General features: G+C 41.4%; 1 protein-coding gene and 1 long non-coding RNA gene across 3 annotated transcripts in view; one reads left to right on the forward strand and one right to left on the reverse strand.

The window, feature by feature from the left end:
* Positions 1-14,989, reverse strand: part of HEATR6 (HEAT repeat containing 6) — a 35,794-nt gene extending 20,805 nt beyond the window's left edge. Inside the window, exons 1-9 of one of the 2 annotated variants that reach the window (XM_058446139.1) lie at positions 14,744-14,989; positions 12,162-12,269; positions 9,700-9,840; positions 9,105-9,220; positions 8,162-8,276; positions 6,655-6,756; positions 5,656-5,793; positions 3,389-3,687; positions 2,468-2,645 (exon numbers count right to left, since the gene is read on the reverse strand). In XM_058446139.1, coding sequence (XP_058302122.1) covers positions 2,468-2,645; positions 3,389-3,687; positions 5,656-5,793; positions 6,655-6,756; positions 8,162-8,276; positions 9,105-9,220; positions 9,700-9,840; positions 12,162-12,269; positions 14,744-14,962 — 1,416 coding nt within the window. In that variant the 5' untranslated portion in view covers positions 14,963-14,989. The remainder of the gene's footprint in view (positions 1-2,467; positions 2,646-3,388; positions 3,688-5,655; positions 5,794-6,654; positions 6,757-8,161; positions 8,277-9,104; positions 9,221-9,699; positions 9,841-12,161; positions 12,270-14,743) is intronic. The other variant, XM_032162980.2, reaches the window with a different exon arrangement.
* A 436-nt stretch (positions 14,990-15,425) lies between these two features.
* Positions 15,426-23,783, forward strand: LOC131384518 (uncharacterized). Its single transcript, XR_009215433.1, has 4 exons — positions 15,426-15,501; positions 21,428-21,604; positions 21,784-22,080; positions 22,890-23,783. It is a non-coding gene; the product is annotated as an uncharacterized LOC131384518 (long non-coding RNA).
* The last annotated feature ends 270 nt before the right edge of the window (positions 23,784-24,053 follow it).

Consider the following 24,053-nt stretch of genomic DNA (forward strand, 5'->3'; position numbering starts at 1 on the left):
TAATCACTAAGCACTTCAATGACAAGATAAACTACAGTTGTCTTATTGAATCCTGGCTAAGAGGAACTCCAGCATCTAACTCTATATGCACAAGGAGCACCTGAGATGACCACTTAGCCTGGAGTCATGGCAGCTCTTTTAACCTGGTCAACCCAGAAAGCTGTTCCATTCTAATTACATCATCTGTTATTTTTAATTTTAACGCACATAACTTTCTAGAAGTCTTTATTTTAAAAGCCTGTCCCACTGGGCCGGGCGCGGTGGCTCACGCCTATAATCCCAGCACTTTGGGAGACCGAGGCAGGCACATCACCTGAGGTCAGGAATTCCAGACCAGCCTGACCAACATGGAGAAATCCCGTCTTTACTAAAAATACAAAATTAGCCAGGCATGGTGGTGCATGCCTGTAGTCCCAGCTCCTCAGGAGGCTGAGACAGAATCGCTTGAACCCAGGAGGCGGAGGCTGTAGTGAGCTGAGATCTCACCATTGCACTCCAGCTTGGGCAACAAGAGCAAAACTCCACCTCAAAGAAAAACAACAACAACAAAAAAGCCTGTCCTATGACATCACCTACCACAACACTTTCTTCTAGCATATGTCTTGGTGCACAGTTAATTATACTATGGACAGACTGCAGAGGTATGCTCCAAGCTTTGTTGTAAACAATTAATCACCACACTTATTTAAACCCTTCCAAGCTAACACTTGATTAAAAGAATCTCTTAAGTACAATCATTTCACTTGCCATTACACTGAACTAATTTAATTTTTTTCATCTTTTAAAATCCTCTTTAAGTAGGATGACTTTTTTTTTTTAATTTCTCTAGGATTTTCTTGTGGCTTTTTGTACTGGATCTACGGTATCTCCAGAAGGAAGTTCTGTATCTTTTTTCCTCAGCACATCTCTTGCATTCACCAAAGTTAAACAGCAAGAACAAGTCTAAAAGTTACCTAAATCAAGGAGATGGATAAGACCACTTTGCAATATGTGAAATTTCTCATGGCAGTTTAAGTGAAATGTAAACATTTTAAAAAATATGAAGATATGAACATCATGAAAATTATTCCAATTCATTTTCATCAGCTATGACCTCATAACCTTTTTGTATTCATGTTCTAAACCCCCATGCCCCGCATCCCCTTGGCTGGGCAGCTGTGATACAGGTGATGAAGCTGGGCTGCTTCTTGCTCCACGGCACCATCTCCTTGGCCACTGCTGGCAGCTCCCCTAGATGAAGGGTCTTCAAATATATATTTTCAATATTTTTAGTAGCTTTTATTTCAATTACTCTAATGGCTTCATTACTGATTTCTTTGCCACCACTCATTTTCCATTTTTCTCCCAGGTTCCCATTCACTATTGATTTAGTTAATTTGTAAAATTTCTGCCAGTTAATTTCCTAGGATAAGGAGTATTTGAAATACCCTACAAGTCATTTGTGTGTGTGTGTGTGTGTGTGTGTGTGTGTGTGTGTGTGTGTGTAAAATTGAGGCTAACTTATTTTTCTTTACCTTATAAAAGCTTCTGATGGGTCATCCAGAAATTTTCTTATATAGTAAGTTACTCAAGGAGATGACTCATACGGAATTCCAACATATTGTGGGTTACCATTCCTGACCCCTTAAGGAATAATCTTAAAAATAGAAAAGGAACAATATGCTGTTGGCCTAATTAAAACTTCTCTCTTTGTGGGTAGTTGGTTACCTGAGGACACCCAGATGCCATTCAGCATGACTTTTTAATGTTCATTATTGTAAACGGCAGGCTATTTTCCTTACTTGGTTAAGTGGCTAAATTCTGGAGAGGAATTAACATATTCAAGTAGAGGCAAATATTTGATCAGCCATGAGATATCCTGCTATAGGTATCCACGCCTGACAATCATTTTTTTCTTCTTTTTTAAAAATAAGTTTTTCTCATTAAAATATGTAAATATTTATTACACATGATTTGAAAACTGGAAAAGTTACAAGGAAAAAAACATGTTTGAGATCCTACTGTATATATAATTCTACATCCTGTGTTTTTACAGAACATTTTGAGCATTTTTCTAAGCCTTATGCATCCTTCATAGCCATTATGTACCATGATATTCTACTGAGCTGTTTAAGCCATTTCTGATGTTTTCTTATTATAAATACCACAGCAATCAACATTTTCATAAAAGGAAGAGAAGCACAGCTGCTTCAGTGCAGTTCAAGGGAGACACCAAAGTTAGAATTCAGTGTGCTCAGGCTTCAAGCAAGCCCTGGGGCAGGAAGCAATCCTACATGATCAGCCTCAATGTATTATTCACATTAATCCCATTTCCTATTTTCCTGGCTGTCCAGTGGTTCTCAAGTCGGAACTTGGGTCAGTGTTACTAAGAGCTATATTCAGATCAGACAGGATAAGGCAGAGAAAACAATAAGGATCTGTAAATTTTTTCTTCCTATTATAAAGCTTAGAGTTTAAATCCTCTTACCTTTGGAGAAGGGTCTTTCAATGTAAGAGTCATCAAGGACACTGACTGTGGGCTGCCAAGTTCAGGTGTATCAGGAATAAAGGCTGACCAGTAGCCATAAAGAACCTTTTTTTCTATCGATTTTATAGTTGAAAGAAAACAAACTAAGGCTCCTTGGCGAACTTTAGCTTGGTAAGACCTTTCATACCCAAGAGAAAAAAGAAAAAACATTTAAAAAATCGGTTTTTTTTTTTCAAATGCAAACATGAAATGGTATTTATTTCCACCAATTCAAATGATACATTCAAAAATTAAACATTCTAAATAATCCCTAAAGATGTCAATGTGTTATTAAAAATTTTTCTTTCAAACTACAATCAAAACATGTTAAGACAATTTGTTTCTGTAACAAGTTATTAAGGATGACAATTAAAAGACACAACTGGAAAACAAGAGGGCAACATTTTGATATCAGGAAACTAGTGTTAGACAGGAAACACTGCCGAGTAACCATCCATCCATTCAACGAATATCTACTGAATGACCTATGTATGTGCCAGGAATCATGCTGAGGCTGCTAGACATAAACAAAGCCCCAGCCTTGACAAGCTAGGCAGCGAGGGACAATTAAGGAGATAACTATCATACATTACGAATAACACTAAGGCAGAAAAGGCTTCCCGGGGAATATGATTTTTGAGCCTGTATCAAAGATGAGTAGTGGTTAGCAAGACGAAAAGGCAAAAAAGAATATTCTAAGAAGAGGAATGACATGTGCAATGGCAGATCAAGAGAGCAAGTCATGTTCCGAATAACACCATGCCCCCCAGAAATCAGGCTCTTCCAGTTAAATCACATGCAGCAGTCAGGTTTTTCAGAAAAGTTACAAACTTACATGCAACTTAGAATACAAAGTATAAAAATGTAACAAAATACTACTACCTCATTTTACTCTGCATGCCTCCTTCAGCATCAGAATAGTCTGACTCACTACTGCTGACCCTTTTCGAACTGGAAGAACTGAAGGGTGAGGAGACTCCATCTTTTCCTGCAGCTCCACTTCCATCTAAAGGCAAACTCTGGACACCCAGGGAGGAGGGACACCAAGTGTTCCCTTCATGCAGGTTCACTCTGCCTGTGCCAGTGACTGGGGCTGCCTCTATTTCACCACTGGATTCCTTTTCCTCCTCCTCTCCTTGCTGGATTTTCTTTGGTTTTACTCTGGACTTTTTCTTTTTATTCTGATTTTAGGAGCAAATGAAGACATATGTAATAGCTACTTCAGAATGGCTTTTCGCTGAATCATTACTTCTTCATTTTAAAGTGACTAAATATGTCCCCAACATGTAGTTTAAAGAAAAGAAAAAAGAAAAAAGTGGAACTTCTTTAATACCCTAAGCATCAGGCACGATGCTAAGTGCTTACTGTCTACTATAAGAAAGAAAGAATGAAATACACGAGACACAGTAAAACACGTGGCCTGGGTTTAAATCGTACCTCTGTGCCTTGGGGCAAATAATTTAGCCTCTCTTGAGCTTGACTTTGCTTATCTGTAAGTATGTGGCTAATACCTCCTACCTTGCACAGGTGTTGTGAAAGTATTCAGCCTTCTCAACTGGAATTTCTCAAGAGCATTAAAGCCTATAGAAAATGACTTGAGTGTCTATTTTATCAGTTCTCCGAGTAAGATACATAGCTAGTACCACTCCACATGCCTGCACAGAAGAGACGGTAATCCATTACATACAACGCTCATTTCAGGGCTTTGGGTGTCTGTAGAAGTAGATACTAAGTAGAAGCCAGTTTCTTTCCTTCTCCCTGTTACTTTCTTTCTGATATCCAAGTATATCTGGAATCTGTGTCTTCCTCCACGTTCTCAAAGTCTGTGGCCTTGAGGAAGGAAGTTCCCATTATTTCTATCTTGGACTACTTATTGTGGCCCCCAGACCCATACTCTTTTATTTGCTACCACAGTGATTTTTCTGACGCAAATCTGATCCCATCATTCCCCTATATAAGATTCTTTAATCAATCTCTATTGCCTACGAGATAAAAACCCCAACTCCTCAGCCTCCTGTACAAGAATCTTCTCATTCAGCCTCTGCTACACAATGGCTCCACTCTCTCTCCCCGCACTGAAACTCTAGTCCTACTAGTTAACAAATGGGCAATGTATACTGTCATTATCTATGTCTATGCACCTTTTGTTTTATCTGCATGAAACACTCATTCCTCCTTGTCTGTACTGCTACTCACTCTGAAATCTCTGTTTAGCTACCACACCTTTAAAAAGCCTCCTCTTCTTCCTCCATTTAGACTGAGTGCCCCCAACGTGTTCCCAGAGTACTGTGAATATTCTAATGAGAGAAACAATAATATTGTATTGTAGTTGTTTATTTATGCATCTTTGCCTTCTCCCTCAAACTCCTAAAAGCAGCCAGAGTCTATATACTTAGTGCTTAGCACAGCGTCTGGAACACAGCAGACGTTGGGTAAATGCTGAGTGAGTGAATGAGTGAAATAATTTCTAATAAGAAGCATTTTGATCAGGTATGACATTTCTGGAAGTGAATCCTTGGCCATACATCTGTATGCTCCAGGTTCTCTAACCGAAGCACGAGGGAGATGGCAGCTATCTGGAAAGGCTGGGAAATCAGGTGAATGTAAGGTGCGGAGATGGTGCGCTGACTGGTAGGTGGGCTTCTAACGGTCTAGAGTGGGGTTGGCAAATTATGGCCCAAAAGCCAAATCCAGCCCAGCATACAGCCTGCTTCTGTAAATAAAATTTTAGTGAAACACAGTCATGCCCATTCATTTACATAGTGTCTATGGCTGCTTTTGCACTGTCACAATAGAGTTGGTAGTTATGACAGAGACCTGAAGTATTTACTAGCCTAGTAGAGAAAGTTTAGAGAACGTGTGTTGACTCCTGGTCTTGAGCATCATGGGGATGAGAATGCTCGGTTTGGGGTATAAAGTGAATGCTCATTTTTATAGCTGTTACACTGACTACACCTCTAAGAAGTATAAGATGCTTTAATTGGTACTTTGAGCATCAGATGAGTTTAAATTTACTATGCTAACAACCCTAAACTGAAATAAAATTCAAGGTAGGCTTTTAGGGTAGTAGTGATGCAAATCATAGAAAACACACACAACAATCTATTAAAAATAAGCCACAACTTAAATCTAAATACACATAAATGTACCAAAGTTGGTCGAGAAGCACTGGATTCTGATTGCTGTGGTTTGATAGGTGTTCGCCCATCATACTGAGGAAGCGGAGTTGGGTATAACACCGTGGGCATCTCTATGTTTAGTCCAGGGAGTCCGTGAAACATGAATTTCTAATAATGATGAATAAGGACACACACATACACACAAAACCAAAAAAACCATTAATCATAAACCATTAATCATAAAACAGAACTATTTACCATGTCTGGATCAGAACACTCACAGATTAATGTTCAAAAGCCTACTAAAGAAACATAAATGAGACACAAAATAGATACCTTGAAGGCATAGGGCTTAAAGAAGAGCTGAAGTTTATCTGGCCTCCAGCTGGATTTGGTTTGGTCAGATCAAATCAGGTCTGGTTTTAGTTTCCTTATTTATTTATAAAATTTATCTAATTACTTTATCTGTCTATAATTTTTTAAACCACTTTGTCATTTTTATTTACCTATCTCCACATACAGCTATCTCTCTATTTGATGTGGGAGCAAGAGAATGCCACAAGGAAAGAGTTACTTCTTACTTTGCTGGCTGAAGAAGCTGGGTCCCCGGAGATGCTGGCCTGACTTTCCAACTGACTGGCACGCTCGGAAGCTGCCCATTGACACATGTCTTGGTTGGCCTGCCTACTACTTGGAGGAGAAAGCCAAGGAGAAGCACTGGCTCTTCTTGTACAAACAGGTACAACATAGTTTATAATTAAATCTTCTACAGATCATACCTCCCTACCTATTCCCTTCCTAAGATTCATAAATAATTTTAAAATTTTGATGCATTTATTAAACGGAGATTTATTATTTTCTGTTCTTAATATTAAGTGTCTTTGAATATGAACAGTTTTGTCTACTCTCTCAAAATATATGTAAGAACTTTTAATACCTCAAAGTTAGCCTTAGAATAAGGATGTAAAGTGGTGCTTGTACCATGGGTTGAAACAGGAAAGACAACGATCATATGAAGACTTGCCTTACCTTTAGCACAGCTAAAAGTGCTCCAAGTTCATCGGTCTGTGTTAGTTTCATTCTCCCACCATTTAGAAGTGACTGTATACCTTTTAATGCATTTTGCAATAACTAGGGGGAAAAGGGAGACCCAGTTAGAAGGCAGAATAAAATCTGGTTGTCCAGGAATCAACTTATTAGCACCACTTACGATGGAAGAGAGACAGTCTCTAGATGATGAAAAAAAACTTTATAGACACACACATACACCCACAAAGCAGAGATGAAGATCCTAAGAGACCTGATAAACTACCATGAATTCTTTTCTAGAAGAAAAGAATAATGAAGTGGTCTTATTGTATGTGTTTATAAACCACTATGTACAAATGGTGAGGAAGAAAAAAGAGAGAAGATGTTTAGCAAGAAAAATGTGACAAGGGATAAAAAAAGATAGCACAGATCAGAATTGGGAAAGCTCTGTAATATGGCAAACCCAGCCCTCTTAAAAGCAAGGGGATGTATGTGGGAACAGATGATAAATTATAAAAACTTGGTTTCTGGAGGGCAATTCTGACCAAGATTGATTTCTTGACTCAGTAATCTCATTTCTAGAACTCTCTCCTTAAGAAACACTTCCTACATTGGGATGATGTGAACTGTAGCCTTGTTTGAAATCGTGGGAAAATTTTAAAAACTTCAATTTTGATGATTATGATAATGATTATAAAAGAAACTAACCCTCAGCTAAATGTAAAACTCAGCAACAATAACAGCAGGCCCTCTGAATGCTTTATTTCATATACTTCTCATAAGAACCCCACAATGTGGTTGTATCAGTCCCTTTTCAGGGAGGAACATGGAGGCTCCAAGAAGTTAACTAATTTGTCCAAGGTCTTCCAGCCATAGCAGTTAGAAACTATGAGGTATATTAACAGGAACTGAACAAATGTCCCAGAGATACTAAGTTTTAACAAAACAAGAAAGTTACAAAACAGCATGTTAAATATGATCCCATTTAAAGTTGTAAATATGCTCGTTTAGATATAGAAAAAAAAATCTGAGGGCACATAGCACAAATTGTCTTCAGTGGCTATATCTGAGCAGGAGACTAGAAGGAACTTTATCTTAGATATATAACATTCGAAATATGTTACTCTAAATTTAAAACATGCTAACAAACTGTTATTTGCATCGTATTTTTTAAAAAGAAATAAAATATTGCAGATATATTTGGTGAAATCTCTCTTCACTTTCATCTTAAAGACAGTCACTAGCCTGCAACTATTGCTTTTATACTCAGAAGGAAAAAGAATAGTTTCCTCTAAAAGCCTAGAATTGCAAAATATAACAAATAAAAAGCTTCTTGTAATTAAAACCGAAATGGTATGATTTTAGTCTTTTTAGATTACAAACATTTCATATATGTGTATTTCTCTAGAAAAAGCTAATAGTGCAAATTAAACTCGTTAGTAACACTCTTCCAATCTGCTTCTGGACACATCCGCAACATTCACTAGATCGATGATAATCCACTTACCATGCAAAATGTGATATCATCCATATCAGATGATTTTGGAGATTGTAAAATAGTCAGGAAAGCTTGGAAACAGACATTTTGGTAGGGCTCCTCCAAATACGGCTGTCCTGGCATACTAAACGCATACAGAGAAAACAACTCAAACTCAGTCTCCTTTAAAATGAGGCTTGCAAAAGACTAATTAAAAATAGCAGTAATATAGACTATTAGAGTTGGAATATACCCTTGAGTGCAACTATGCTATGGAAAATTATTATTTTGGTTAATTAGCCACTGCTGGGGTACAGGCACAGGGCTAGAATGAATATAAAGGGTGGTTTCCATACAGAAAGGTTACAGAAGTTTGTGGCAGAAAGAGTATGGAGAAAGAAAAATCTTGTTTTAGTTCTGCTGTTCAGTCCTAGGAGGGAAATAATCCAGACAGGTCCTGTCAAGCTAGAATCACACACCTGTGCCTGCCTTCCTACTCACTGGACAGCACTGTGCTATGCAGAGATGAGTTCACATTTGTGCTGCTCGTTGTCTACTGCCTACTGTGAGAATCGAGGGTGAGCAGCTGGAGCTGTTTCCATCTTCTTCAAAGAAAAGAAATTGCCCTTTACAGATACATCTCACCAGCACTTAAAATTTGCATGAATATATCCTTCTAAAAACTTAATATGCTTAGAATTTATACCAATAGAAAACAAAATTTTGACATACTGCACATTAAGTCACTATTACCACATTTTAGGAATATGGTCCTAGTCTATTTTCCTTCTTTACAAGTAATATTAAAATTAACAAACAACATAAGATGATTTTACTGGTAAAGTACATGGGAAATGCAAAGTTAGTTATTTGTCTAAGTTGGCTCTGGCTTCAGGCAGAGGGAACTACCTACAAAGGGTCCAATAGAGGCACTATCTTATTACCATTGAGGAACTTGACTGGAGCCACATACCTGAGACATAAGTTTGCCATACAATGTACTGCAGCTCTCCTGACTTCAGGATCCGACTGAGCCAAGTCACTCAACTTCATTAAGAGTCCAGTCTTGCCTAGCAGCTCTGGGAGGTACTAAGAAAAATAAGAGTCAATGTAGGTCAAAGAAAAGCTTCTAGGAAAATATTATGTTTTAGACAGATTTCTTTCTTCTTTCTTTTTCTTTCTCTCTTTTTTTAACCAAATGGCAGTTAAGCACCAAAAGACTAGCTGTTAATAAATGTCTCAGATGGATATGCAAAGATATGCCAAAAAGCATCAATAACGATCATTACTCCCAGCCTAGGTAGCTGCTGATGCTCTTTAGTGTGGCCGCATGGCTGATGGGTAATGATAATATTAAGAATAATGGTTACTATTTACCGAGGGCCACGAACTTGACAAGTATTGTCTCACTTCATCCTCAGAGTCACTATTTTATACATGAGGAAACAAGGCCCAGAGTAGTTAAATAAGAATTGCTAGAGATTAGTGGCAAGATAGAAACCTGAACACAGTGTTTGGCACCAGAGCCTGTGCTCCTGGCCTTTCAAAGGAAGGATAAAGCACTTTACCTTTTGACATTTTGAGCCATTGCAGTACACCAGAGCTGCCAGGGCTTGAAGAATTTCCATGTGTGTCCAGGAACTACACTGATGAATAGCTGAAATAGTATATGCCAACAGGAAATCCAAGTGCTGTTCATCAACAATTACCTAACAGGACAGGAAAAGATATATTCTGATCTAACTTTTAAAAAATATTATGCTTTTATGGACATGGATGCTCACCTGAATCAAGCTGTATAAAAGACAGAGTGTGTGTCTGTCGTTTATGTGTCAAAAGGATCACCTCTAAAGGGCCTGAAAGTTTGATCAACGTAGGGGCCTTCTCCCCACCCCAAGGTCTTGCTCACTTCTTCCTCTTTAGTAAAGTAGAACTTGATAAAGTCCTTGTAACTTTTCCTTGAACTAACCAGACATTGGCAGCTGTGAATACACAGATATGAGTATTTCAATGCACTGAAATTTAATTAAACTGCCTTATACATAATAAACACTCAACGAATACACAGTGAACCAATATAACTGCTAAATACTTACTGCATCTCTAACATGACATGAGGAATACACCATGAAGAGAGGGCATATCCCTGCTGTCAAGGAGCTGATAATGTTGTTGGGACAGACCAGGCTAATCAAAGTCTGGTCTTGAATTCATGGACAATTGAGACAAACCGTCACCAAGTGCTGGAAAGCTGGTAAAGGGTTATAGGTGCCACTGGTGATCAGGAACATCTCCAATTGCCAGTGTTACAAAGATGATACACCTCAAAATGGTAAACATACATAAGCTACCCCATGTTAGTTTCAAAGATTCTAAACTGAAAACAGCCTTACTCCATGCAGCAGACACTGTTGGTTACCTACTAGCATCCATTTCTTCCTTCCCTGCTGGCAGAGTACTAATTTAATTTGAATGTCCACCTCTCCCACGTGAGACCTAAGGGTAAACGCTAATTAGTTTAAGAGAGTGGGGCAACCTGGGGCAACCTTAACCCCCAAGGAACATTTGGCAATTCCTGTATACATTTTTGACTGTCACAGTTGGAGAGGTGCTACTGGCTTCTAGTGGGTAGAGGCCAAGGATGCTGCTAAACATTCCACAATGTGCAAGACAGCCCCTAAAACAATGACCTGAGCCAAAATATCAATAGTGTTGAGGTTGAGAAACCCTGATGTAGGCTAATTGTGGCTGTACATTGTAAGCATCGAGGGAGCTTAAGTCCTCCTCCAAGTGATTCTAATGTGTAGTGAAGGTTGAAACTACTAGCTGGAGCCATTCTCCTGCTTAAAGACTGGTTTAGAGAGGTATTTATATGACCTAAGTCTCTCCAGCAAGATACTGGGGAGTCTACTAGAGAGTTTACGGGACACGTTTCCTTACTCTTAAGTACAAGAGACACAACATAAAATAAAGTTATTTAGTTTCTGCTGAATATTAATATTTCTTTGCCATGGGATGTCCAGAATTGGCACAGCCATCTTATGACTGTGAGAGATGCTAGCTGAGGACAACCCACATGCTGAGGATGGTGAAGGGAAGATGATCCTCTTATTATTAAGGGGCTACAGATGCCTCCTTTGGGACTTGGGACACGGAGTGATTTCTTTTTATTTTTTTAAAAATTGTTTAGTGACTCTGGGATGGCTTTTCTGTTTATTGCAGCCAAAAGCATCCTAATTCACATAATGTTAGTTGATATGTTTTGTGCTTTTTTTTTTTTTTTTTTTTGAGACAGAGTCTCGCTCTGTCACCCAGGCTGGAGTGCAGTGGCGCAATCTCGGCTCACTGCAAGCTCCGCCTGTGCTCTTAAATATATTCACATACTCATGTGGTAACAGTCTTAAATAAATAACTGGGGTCTTTTTATCCTGCTGTCCCCTTGGCCCCAAGCTACTTCTAATATTTTAGAAGCATCACAAGTAGACCATAAAAATGGTAGCTTCAGGAAAGGGGAAAAATATTGGTGGGAAAGAGGCAGGGGATTATTTCAATTTATTCTTAGATATATTTTGTTCAAATATATCTTCCATAAGAAATTATAAATTAGCTGGGCGTGGTGGCGGGTGCCTGTAGTCCCAGCTACTTGGGAGGCTGAGGCAGGAGAATGGTGTGAACTCAGGAGGCGGGGCTTGCAGTGAGCCGAGATCACGCCACACTCCAGCCTGGGCGACAGTGTGAGACTCCGTATCCAAAAAAAAAGAAATTATAAGGTTGGGAGGCCTGAATGATATTGGTTTACTGAACCAAACAGAAAGGCATACTTCTAATAAACAAACTTCTAGAATTCTACAGAATAATTTTTTTGGATCAGAGTTATATTTGCTTTAAAAGCATTCTTTTTAAGGCATTTGCTTTTCCTATAGCATCTCAAAAAATAGCCTATCATACCTACTACAGATGTAGTATTTCAAAGAGATTTACTTACTCTCAAAGTTCATGATCTGAATTCTAGAGTTACACACATGATTACCTGTAATCTGTTAAGTAAATGGTGGATAAGCTGGGACACTTTGCTGACAAGATGATTCTGATTAAGAGGTACCAGTCGGCACGCCTGGACAAGAAGAGCACTAACGTCCTACCAAAAAAAAAAAAAAAAGATAAAGAAGAGGTAAAATACTTACTAGTCAAGTGAAGATCCTCAAAACACAGCCAAATGGGAAAATAAAAGTAAATATTCACATTCAAAATGGGGAAAGAAAATGTGAGGCAGGAAGGAAAAAAATGAAGTGATAGAACAAAAACAGGATGTGCTAAAAAAGAAGGAAAAAGCCAGGCACACTGGCTCACACCTAATCCCAGTTCTTCGGGAGGTCAAAGCGGGAGGACTGCTTGAGCCCAGGAGTCCAAGACCAGCTTGGGCAACATAGTGAGACTCCATCTCTACAGAAAAAACTTTTTTAAAAAAATTAGCTGGATATGGTGGTGTGTAGTCCTAGCTTCTTGGGAGGCTGAGGTGGGAGAATGGCTTGAGCCCAGGAGTTCTAGGTCACAGTGAGCTATGATCTTGCTACTGCACTCCAGTCTGGATGACAGAGACCTTGTCTCTTAAAAAAAAGAAAAAAGAAAAAAAAAAAGGAAAAGAATCAGTATGGTTTTGGTCAGGCTGAAGACTCTGTGCTCTATATATGTAGAGACAGTATAATTAAATAACCAAAAAAAAGCTTCTAGGGTATAAAAACACAAACTGAAGTTAAAAATATCAAAAGGTAAGTGAACCAGATTTTCAATGCCGTTGGGAAAAATCAGACCTAACACTTCTACGGATTTTATGCATAATTAGGGAATTCTTAAAAAAAAAAAAAGAGAGAGACCTATTTGCAAGTCACACTCTTCATTCATCCATCGATGTTTATAGAATGACAAGGTTCTGAGCACCTACTATGTGCCATAGTGTGCTAGGTCCTTGGGCTCCAAAGGTAAAAACAAACATGTTCCTGAACCTCAAAGAGCTCAGAAACTAGTGAAAGAGAAAGAAACACAACAATTAAAATAAGGTGAATTAAGTACTGAGAGAATAAAGTACAAACTCTGTCCAGAAACAGTAATTAGGGAGGTCTTATGGAGGTGATTGTAAAGCAGAATCTGGAATGATTTTAAGGATGAGGAGAAATTTGCCAGATAGGGCATCAAAAAACACTGCAAGCAAAGTGGACAGAGTATGCAAAAACCTGGAGGTGTGAAACGCCAGTAGGTGCCTGAAGAACAGCAAGTTTTAAATGACTACACACAGGAGCAAAAGGGGGAGTAACAGGAGGGAATGGAAGTTTTGTTGCAAAAGTATCCAATTATACAAATACAGCAAAACTCCCCGACTACTGCCTTAATCTCACTCTGCTTCCCAATGACATACACTATTATTCTGTAGTCAATTCTTTCAGACCTTTTACTTTGCATATATAAACACACATATTTTAAAATCCCTCCTCCAGCTTCACACTGATCTCATTCTGTATGAATTGTTCTGCAACTTGCTTCAACCATTTACCAATACGTATTGAAGACTTTCCGAAAGCAGATTTTAAATTTTATGATCAATTTTTTTTTCCTCCTAAAGAAAAGATCATTCTGGCATCAGAGGAATGACTGGCTTGGAGAAGAGCCAGACAGGAGGCAGGAGATCAGTCAGAAGAGACCAGCGGAACAGTCCAGGCATAAGTCGCCTTGCCTGAGGTCTAAGGCACGCGTTATGGGAACAGACATGAGGGGATGAACGGAGAAATATATATGAGACACATTCTTAAATATCTGAATTGGACAGGATCTGGGATGAAGGAGGGAAGAACCAGTGTTTGTGTCTTGTGTGACTTGGTGGATGGTGCATGTGTGTTGGAAGGTGGGATGGGCTGGGGACGGGAATGTATGTTTGGAACTAATGAATTTCATCTTTAGGAACTGTCTAGTTTGAGATGCCTGTGCAAGCAGGCAACTTGGACCACTTCCCTCTTTACTATGTAGGGCCAGAAGGCCATGGTGTCAACAGTTCAGAGAATTCATTAATTTAAGGCCTGATGTGTGTAAGATAACTCAGACGGCAGAGGGAAGGAGCTAGTGTGTAGGAACAGAAAACGTAGGGGCTTTGTGGCAGAGTTTTGTATACTGTATTTTTATGAGCTTCAGTATTTTCATCAGCAAAAAAGACCTAATACTACCCAAGTTCTAAGATTCCCACGTGGTCCGTGTATCATATATGCAATAAACAGTAGTAATGCATTTTGTCAACAGTGTTCTGGGTGCATAGAGAGGGAGTGAAGGAGGGTGCGGGCAGATGGAAAGGTGGTATCAGAGAGGAAACCCGAGGCATTATCAAAGCAGGAGTCCTCAAGTTGGATTTTGAATGACTGGAGAGTGCCAGTTCCTGCAGGGTCTTCCAAATGGAGAACTAAGGATGTGCCAAGGTAGGAGCGGACACGCCAGCCTGAAACTAAATCATCAGGCGCCAGAGTGGGAATAGCAGGGAAAGGCAGGCGAAGGCCACCAGCTGGGTTCCCGGAGGGGTGGGGCCGGGGCCGGCAGGCGCCGCACCCGCTCTCTCCCAGGCGCGCTGCCTACCTGCGGGGCCACACCACTGCCCTGGCTGTAGTTCTCGGAGATGAGCTGATCGAAGAGCAGGTGGATCTCGGTGCGGGCGGAGCTGCTGTCATCCGAGCGCAGGGCGCAGAGCCTGGCAGACAAGCGGCGAAACCCATTGCCTGGCTCAGGGATTGCTTCCCGCGGTGCCTCCCGCTGCTGCCCCGAAGTCAACGAGCCGGCAACTTGCACAGCAGCCATCTTTTCTACGTGGCGGGGGCGGGGTCCCAGAGAAATACTTCCGGAGCATCCTCCCCCTCCGCGCGCTAGTTCTGGAAGTACCTTTTTTAGACCCGACTGGGACTCAGAGGGGTTTCTATGACTACGGGACCCCTCGGACTAGTACCCTGCAAATGCTTGTCAGAAATTGGCTTGGAAGCCGGGCGCGGTGGCTCACGCCTGTAATCCCAGCACTTTGGGAGGCCAAGGCGGGCGGATAACGAGGTCAGCAGATCGAGACCATCCTGGCTAACACGGTGAAACCCCGTCTCTACTAAAAATACAAAAAAAAATTAGCCGGGCATGGTGGCGGGCGCCTGTAGTCCCACCTACTCGGGAGGCTGAGCCAGGAGAATGGCGTGAACCCGGGAGGCGGAGCTTGCAGTGAGGCACACCACTGCACTCCAGCCTGGGCAACAGAGTGAGACTCCGTCTCAAAAAAAAAAAAAAAAAAAAAGGAAAGAAAGAAATAGGCTTGGAGATTTTTCGCCGGCCACTCCTTCTTGATCCCTGACTGAAAAGTGAGTGCTCAATTTGTGCTTCCAGAAAAGTTTGTCCTCCCAGAGTTTGTTCCTGGACAGGGCTCAATGTACTCTGTTCGGTACTAGAGTTTCAGATTCGGGCTGGAGTTGGAGAGGGTATGCTGTGGATGGCAGTAGCAGAAACCGCTAGTTCTAAGACACCCTTCTACTCTTCTAAAATCTTTCCCCAGGCTCAAAACCACCTGAAATAAAGGCTACATTCCCCAGCATTCCTTGCAGTTGGCTGTGGCTATGTGATTACAATCTGGCCAGTGGAATATAGGGCAGCTTTCCTTACTTACGTGACAGCTGGCTGCACTCTTGGTTCCTTTTTCTCCCTTTTTCCCAGTGTGAATCCTCTCATGGATCATGAGGCACCTCGCCCCACTAGAAGAGGAATTTTGGAGTTCAACTGAATCATGTAAAATATAATCTGCCTAAGGGTGACCAGGTTGAGATGAGACACCCCAAGATTTTTGAAGCGTTGAAGTCAAGAAGCTGGAGAATAAAATGGACATTTAAAAATCTATGATCAGTTTTCTGTCATCCAGGAAGTGAAGGCTTGACTTTCACAGTTGGGCAGATTGGGAAAACCATCTCTAGGGCCTTTGAGTTATGCAAATATAAAGCAAATCCTCACCCCTAGCCCTTAGGGAAAACCTTGAAGTTACCTGAATGTATGTTTTATCCTGAGAATAAAACGTTTCTGTTCAGCAGTGGAAATTGGGGGTATGCTTTAGCAGAGGTGGTTTTCTGAAGACTTTGGGTTTGAGGAGAAATGTTAATTTTTTTGTTTGGATTTAGATTCCATTCTGCGGGTATATTATTTCTTATTCCTGGTCTGTGTACATATGTGCATTGTATTGTGCATGTATGTGTGTGTATTCGTGTAAAGAAATGTATTCAAGCATTTGTGCAGAGAAGATCAGGAGCTGAAACCTAGTCGTTGGATATTTTAATCTGCGTTCCCTGATAGCAGAGCCTCAGACGAGGTTGATAGGTGAGGGATTTATCCAGGAATGAACAGAGAAGGAAGGAGAATTAATACCAATATGTGCTATTGAGTTGGCCATTGCAAAGGGTGACTGATTGTTCAGTCCTCAGGAGTGTCTGAGAAGCCTTGTGGAGCTCTCAAAACCCTTCTGAGGAACAAAGAGGGGAAGCATTTATCTGTCAGCTTTTGAACTCTATTGTCAAAAGTTGCCCACAAGGCATTAATTCACTGGTGTTCCTGTGTGGAGCATGCATCTGTGCTTGGTTCCTGGAGGAGTCCTATGTTGCATAGTCAAAGAAGCCCCGAGGCAAACGTGGGGAAACTAGGTGCGTATCTGAGGCAAGGCTCTCACCAGTTATACCTGTGCTAAGCTAGTAGATGCCCGTGATAAACTAGTTGCTGTAGCAATGGCTAGAATAAGAATGTAAGACCAGGAGTATGTGAAGTAGTACTAAAGAGCTGTCTTACACATTGGGCTAGAAGGATGTGAGGCCTGGTCATTTCCACAATGCAGGTTCGAAGAGACTGTGGGAAGGATCTGGGTTTGGTGTGGTTCACCTTAAGTTGCAATATGGATGACCTACATATTGTGTTATTCAGGGTGGAATGGCCCAGGAATTGTAAAATACAGTATACTGATGCCGGTCTGTTCAGTTCCGGTAGAATATACCCTTGTGGATTAGTGTGGTTCCTTTAAGGAAATGGACATCCCTACTCTGCAATGATCACCAACTGAAGGAAACATATCTCAAGCTCTGAGGGAGGCCTTTGAAGGCACCCTGCATTGGCTTGAGTTTAGACAGGAGCACTCCTGCTCCCACCTCCCACCCTGAAACTGTGGAAACACAGCATGGCAAAAGCTCTCTTCCAAGAAAATCTTCTGTCTCCTCCTCAATTCTCCGCATTTTCATAGTCCTACAGTGACTGAGGGGCTTTAAGGGGTGCTAAGCACGTTCACAGCCATTTCCTTTGTTAGATCCTGCATCGGATGATCTGGAACCTCAGTGGAATTTCACTCCTTTCATGTGTGGAAACCTATCAAGACTTCACTTCTATCCCTTCATGAGAGTCTGGGTCATCCTAACTCACGTAGGCTTGCATACCACCAGTTCATTCTAATTCATGTCTTTGATTATTTCCTTCAGAAAATTTACCATAACCTGCAGTTATCTTGTTTATTTGCTGACTTTATCATCTGTTGCCTTCTCTAGAATGTTAACTTTATGAAGGCACAGATCCCGTTTGTCTCATTCACTGTCGTATCCCAGGGCTAGCACAGCCTCTGGGATGTGGTAGATGCCCACAATACTTGTTAACAGAATGAATGAATTCACTAATTTTTTATTCAGGGTCCCCTGTTTGCCATTGGTTGGTGTGAAAATCAAATGGGATTCTTGTGAAAAATGCTTTGTAAACTATAAAGTTTTATAAGTCTTAGCATCAAATTAGGTAGATATTATTATTTTCCCCTTTTACAGTTGAGAAAATGGTGCCAAAGAGTATAAATGGTTGGTCAAGGCTGCACAGGCAGCAAATTGGTTGAAATCAGATTGCAGCCCAGGCTGGCTGTGATTGTGAAGAACATAGACAAGAAACTATAAACCCATTGTTTTTTACCTCCCACATTTTGTAATGGGGAAAACCAGAAGAGAGGAGCTTGATTTCGGTATCCAGATTATACATTGAACCAGGAGAGGCTAGGAAGGAGGATTGGCCTTGAGTTCTGTTTCAGGGTCATCAGCCTATGTATTTGATTACATAGTAGTCCCCCCTTATCAGTAGTTTCACTTTCAGCTTTTTCATTTAGCCGTGGTCAATTGCAGTATGAAAATATGAAATGCTCTGGGCACAGTGGCTCATGCCTGTAATCCCAGCACTTTGGGAGTCCGAGATGGGCTGATCACTGGAGGTCAGGAGCTCGACACCAGCCTGACCAACATGTTGAAACCCTATCTCTACTAAAAATACAAAAATTAGCCGGATATGGTGGCACACACCTGTAATCTCAGCTACTTGGGAGGCTGAGGCAGGAGAATCACTTGAACCTGGGAGGCAGAGATTGCAGTGAGCCGAGATCGCACCATTGCAGTCCAGCCTGGGTGACCAAAGCAAAACTCCGTCCAAAAAAAAAAAAAAATACAAAATGGAAAATTCCAGAAATAAACAATTCATACATTTCAACTTGCTGCTGTTCTGAGTAGCGTGATGAAATCTTGTGCCATCCCACTTCATTCTGCCTGGAATGTGAATCATCCCTTAGTCAAGCATATCCATGCCTTATATGCTACCCACCTGTTAGTCACTTAATAACCATCTCAGTTAGGAGATCCACTGTCCCAGTGCTTGTGTTCAAGTAACCTTTATTTTACTTAATAATGGTCTCAAAGCATAAGAATGGTAATGCTGGCATATTGTTATATTTGTTCTATTTTATTATTAGTTACTGTTAATCTCTTACTGTGCCTAATTTATAAATTACACTTTATCATAAGTATGTATTTATGGGACAGAACACATATATAGAGAGTTTGATACTATCCACGGCAGTATATGTAGAGTTTGATACCATCCACAGTTTTGTGCATTCACTGGGGTTCTTGGAACATATCCCCCGTGGATTGGGGTACTACTGTGTTAATAATCATTGTAGTTAACACTTACTGAATGCTTTCTATGTGTCAGCACTTTACGTGACCCTCTTTAATCTTTGTAGTTTCATGAGGTACTATTATATATATGAGAAACTGACAGAAAGATGAAGACTCTCACTGAAGGCCACATGGCTGTGTGGTGGGCCTGGGTTTGAAATTCAGAATCAGGGCTCCTGACCACCATGCTATGATGCATAGGCCTTATATGGCGTTCGACATGAGATTATAGTTTAGGCCCTGACACTTACCTGCTATATGACTTTGCCCCAAACCTCAGTGTCCTCAAATGGTGATGATAAGAAGTGCAGTCAAAAGGTTGTTAAGGGATACTTAGATAATGCCTGGGGAGAATTTAACATGGTCCTTGTTGATAGTCAGTACGCAACAAATGTCATCTGTCCTCCTCCCCCTCCTCCTCACCTTTAACCAAATAACTCAAATAGTATGAGTGCTTTTAACAATGATGATTTATTAAAAGAAACAACCCCTCTTCCCTGCCTCCCATATCCCCTGTAGTCTCCATCCACAGGCTCGCCATTTTCATCCCTCTTCCTAGTCAAGGAACTCTAGACCGTCACATCTTGGAAGATAGGAACTCCAGGAAGGGATGATGATCTTAGAGAAAGATGATCCTTAAGATAACTCTTCATCTGAGAAAAAGACAAAAAAAAATTATGTCCAAGACCTGCTGTTTTGGGGACCTGGATCCACAGAATACAATCAAGAGGCAACAGTTCCTAATTTGGGAAATCAATCACAGCTACAAAGAGCCAGCCAGGCCCTAAGCAGCCCAAGGATTGCAGGTAGATTGGCCAAACAATACATTCTGAACACAAAGGGTTTTTATTTAAAGTGTATGCTGATTCTGTTGTGTTTAGTGCAACTTAGTTTATAATCAAAACTGAATTATGGTAGCTTTTTATTATGCATTTTTCAACTAATGGCTACTGAAAACAAGTAAATTATCCTGTGAGGCCCCTGAGATATTTTCACAGAAACGGGGTTCTCATAAGTCAACATGGCAATGTACATCACAGGGTTAAAATGAACATACTCTTTTTTTTTTTTTTTTGAGACGGAGTCTCACTCTGTCACCCAGGCTAGAGTGCAGTGGCGCGATCTCAGCTCACTGCAAGCTCCGCCTCCTGGGTTCACACCATTCTCCTGGCTCAGCCTCCTGAGTAGCTGGGACTACAGGTACCCGCCAGCACACCCGGCTAATTCTTTTTTGTATTTTTAGTAGAGGCAGGGTTTCACCCTGTTAGCCAGGATGGTCTCGATCTCCTGACCTCGTGATCCACCCACTTCGGCCTCTCAAAGTGCTGAGATTACAGTCATGAGCCACCCTGCCCAGCCCTAGAATATTACTTTTTTAAACATTGGTGTAGGTCCAAAGTCAGGATAAAGAACAGGTTGAGCCTTTAGGGAAGTTGGAGTTCTCCGGAGAAACAGAACCAATGGGATGTATATGCACAGGGAGAGGAATTTAATTTTAAAAATTGGCTCCTGCCATTGTGAAGGCTGGCAAAGTCCAAAATCTGCAGGGTCAGCAGGCAGGCTGGAGACCCACGGAAGAGATGCAGCTGAGTCCACTCACAGGATTCCCTCTTCTTCTGGGCAGGTAATCATTTTCCTATTAAGGCCTTCAGCTGATTGAGTGAGGCCCACTTACCTTTTCAAAGGTCATCTGCTTTACTCAAAATCTGTTGATTTAAATGTTAATCACATCTAAAAAATACCTTCACAGAAATATCTAAAATAATGTTTGGTCAAATATCTGGGTATTGTGGCCTAGCCACATTGACGCATAAAATTACCCATCACAGACGGGTCTCAGAAAAAGAACTGGGAAGGTTTGAATGCCTTTACAGCCAACTGTAGCCACAGCGTGACCTTGGGCAGTCACTTGTCTCTCTGAGCCTCATTATCTGTAAAATGAGAGGTTTGAATTGGGTGGTCTCTAAGGGTTTGGGAGATAAAATGGCAAGGTAAGTGTGAACATCTAGTTTATCTCCCCTCCCGGATTCTCACAGGGGAATTTCCAACAGAGTTTGGGATGGCAGGGACTTGGTTCAGACATGGAAAGGAGGCAGAGGATGCTAGTTAAGGGGTTTCCTACCCAGCACCCATTTCCTTCTGCCCTGCAGTATCCCAGCTTTCATTCAGATACCCACCTTCCCTCACATAACCCATGTGCTTCAAGACTGACCTCACTGCCAGCACCAGGGATTGGTCCAATTGGCCTAAGCGGATTTCTATCCACAACCATTGATTGTTTCAGGAAACCAGGCCTGAGCGGATTCACGCATGACATCTCCCTGGACACAGGGATGGGTTCACAAAGGGACTGGAGTCACTGAGATGTGAGGAGAAGTCTGCTGGCAGCTTCTGGGACATTACAACCTGGTGCTGAAGAGATCGCTGCCGGAAGAGGCTGTCTTCCTGGGCATGTTGTCAGGTGAGGCCTAGAATTGTGGCAGGCACCTTGCTGCCAGCACAGGGGAAAGATGAGCCTGGGGAGTCCCAAGAACCAGAGTGGGAGCCCCGATTGCCCCACATCCCATCCCCCACCCCCACCAGTGATGGACCTTTTAAGCGATGGGAGCCAATAAATCCTCTTTATTTCTGTTACCGTAGCAAACGGAAACCTAACAGAGACACTATAAAGGCTACTATTCCAATGCTTCTGGAATTGGTGCTGGGAGAACACTGACAGGGCCCTTCTCCTCTCCTGTCTTGGAGGGCTGAGGGCGGGCCGACCCAGCACGCAGGAGCTCAGATCCTTCTCACTGAACCAGGCAGCAGATCCACGCCGCAGGGCTTCCTCCCACGTGAGCAAACGCAAGAAACGACCCTGCAAATCAAAGACGACCACCCGGGAGAAGCAGGAGAAACTCCCCAATTTGAAGTGAATGTATCAACATTTCAGAAAAGGTAGAAAGTGGATGTTGCTGTTTAATCTGCTCAGCATCCCTCCCCCACCTCTTTTGATAATTGGCCTCAGCAGGGTGGGTGGCCCACGTCTTTAATCCCAGCACTTTGGGAAGTCAAGACAGGTGATCACAGGAGTTCCAGACCAGCCTGACCAACACAGTAAAACCCCGTCTCTACTAAAAATACAAAAATTAGCTGAGCATGGTGGTGCACACCTGTAATCCCAGCTACTTGGGAGGCTGAGGCAGGAGAATCGCTTGAACCTGGGAGGCAGAGGTTGCAGTGAGCCAAGATCACACCACTGCACTCTAGCCTGGACGACAGAGTGAGACTGTGTCTCAGAAAAAAAAAAAAAGATTCTGTCTCAAAAAAAATTATAATAATAATTGGCCTCATCCAGTGGACACAGTTCTGGGAATGACACCGAGGCTAGGCCAATTGGCCTCTCCTGAAATGTTTCCCTGAAGCTGGAAAAGAGAAACTATCCAGAGCTCAAAGGAGATGAATTTGATACTACTAGTGTTCATGTTTCTAATTAAGGGACAAAAATCTAACTGCAGAGGGAGGAAATGAAGCCAGTGAAGCCAGGGGGAGATGAGAGAGAGAAAGAGAAAGACGGAGAGAGAGAGAGAGAGCAGGAGAGAGAATAGCACCTGGAATCTCTGAGGTTCCTGGAGATGTCCTGGTTTCATCACCTTCCCCGTTATCTTCCCAGTAACGTTCCCTTTCTCCTAAAGCCAGCTGGGTTTTTGTTTCTTGCATTTGAAGTGTTCTGGCAAACAGAGCTTCTGCTTCGTGTTTTCTTCCAGTCACATTGAAGGGACCATTGATCAATACAGAGCAAGAAGTCCAAAGGAGGAATCACTCTAGATCCAAAAAGATGTTCATGGAGAAAGAAACTACAAAGAGGCAGAAATGCCAAACACTAATTTAGTGTAGACACACAAGAAATTCACCTAGAATGCAGAGAAGAAATATGAGAAGTACAAAATCAAGAATGATGTGGAAGATTTATACAGGAGATCCAATGTAGACATACGTACAGACCAACAATCCTTTATGCAAAACCCTTGGAGTCAGGTGTGTTTCAAAATTCAGCGTTGGAAGATTTTAGAAAGATGGTGTGGGGCATGTGCTGATATATACACCTCCCTGCAGAGTCCAGGTCAGTACCCTGTAACTGAAACCATCAACCCTTTGTAGGAAAACACAGAAGGAAATAAAGACGACAAATAGACATCATGTCCGGTCAGGGTTTACTGCCAAATAAATGTGGCCAACCCGTGGGAACATTTTGGGTTTTCAGACTTTAGGATTTTGGAATTGTGGCTAAAGGGACCTGTAATAGAAATCCCAGAAGGAAGGCACAGAGTTGATAAAATAGGAGCAATAGAATAGCCTGTGGCAGGAGGATTGCTTGAGGACAGAAGTTCAAGACCAGCCTGAGCAACACAGCAAGACCCTATCTCTACAACAAATATTTTTAAATAGCTGGGTGTGGTAGCACATGCCTGTAGTCCCAGTTACTTGGGAAGCAAAGACAGGAGGGTCCCTTCAGGCCATGAGTTTGAGGCTGCAGTGAGCTATGATCGTGCCACTGCACTCCATCCTGGGCAGCAGAGCAAAACTCTGTCTCTCTAAAATAAATAAATTAATTAATTAAAGTAAATTAAAATAAAAATAGGAGAAATTAAAGAGTCAACCAGGGGAAAACATTCAAGTGAATATAGTAAACTTTGAAGCTCAAAAGGTCACAGAGTATTGGGCCGAATTAATTTAAACAAGGTCTAAATGCAGTCTGATCACATTTTAAATTTGAAAAATAGGAAAAAACACTATACGAATATGGAAAATTCTAATGAACAATTTACCGCATCAATTTAATGTCTCTATATCAAACTTTGTACCCCATACACAGTAAATATCATTTTCTCCAAACATACGTATTTATAGAAACTGATTATATATTAGGC

Source organism: Hylobates moloch, unplaced genomic scaffold (genome assembly GCF_009828535.3).
Source record: "Hylobates moloch isolate HMO894 unplaced genomic scaffold, HMol_V3 SCAFFOLD_10, whole genome shotgun sequence".
Classification (NCBI taxonomy): domain Eukaryota; kingdom Metazoa; phylum Chordata; class Mammalia; order Primates; family Hylobatidae; genus Hylobates; species Hylobates moloch.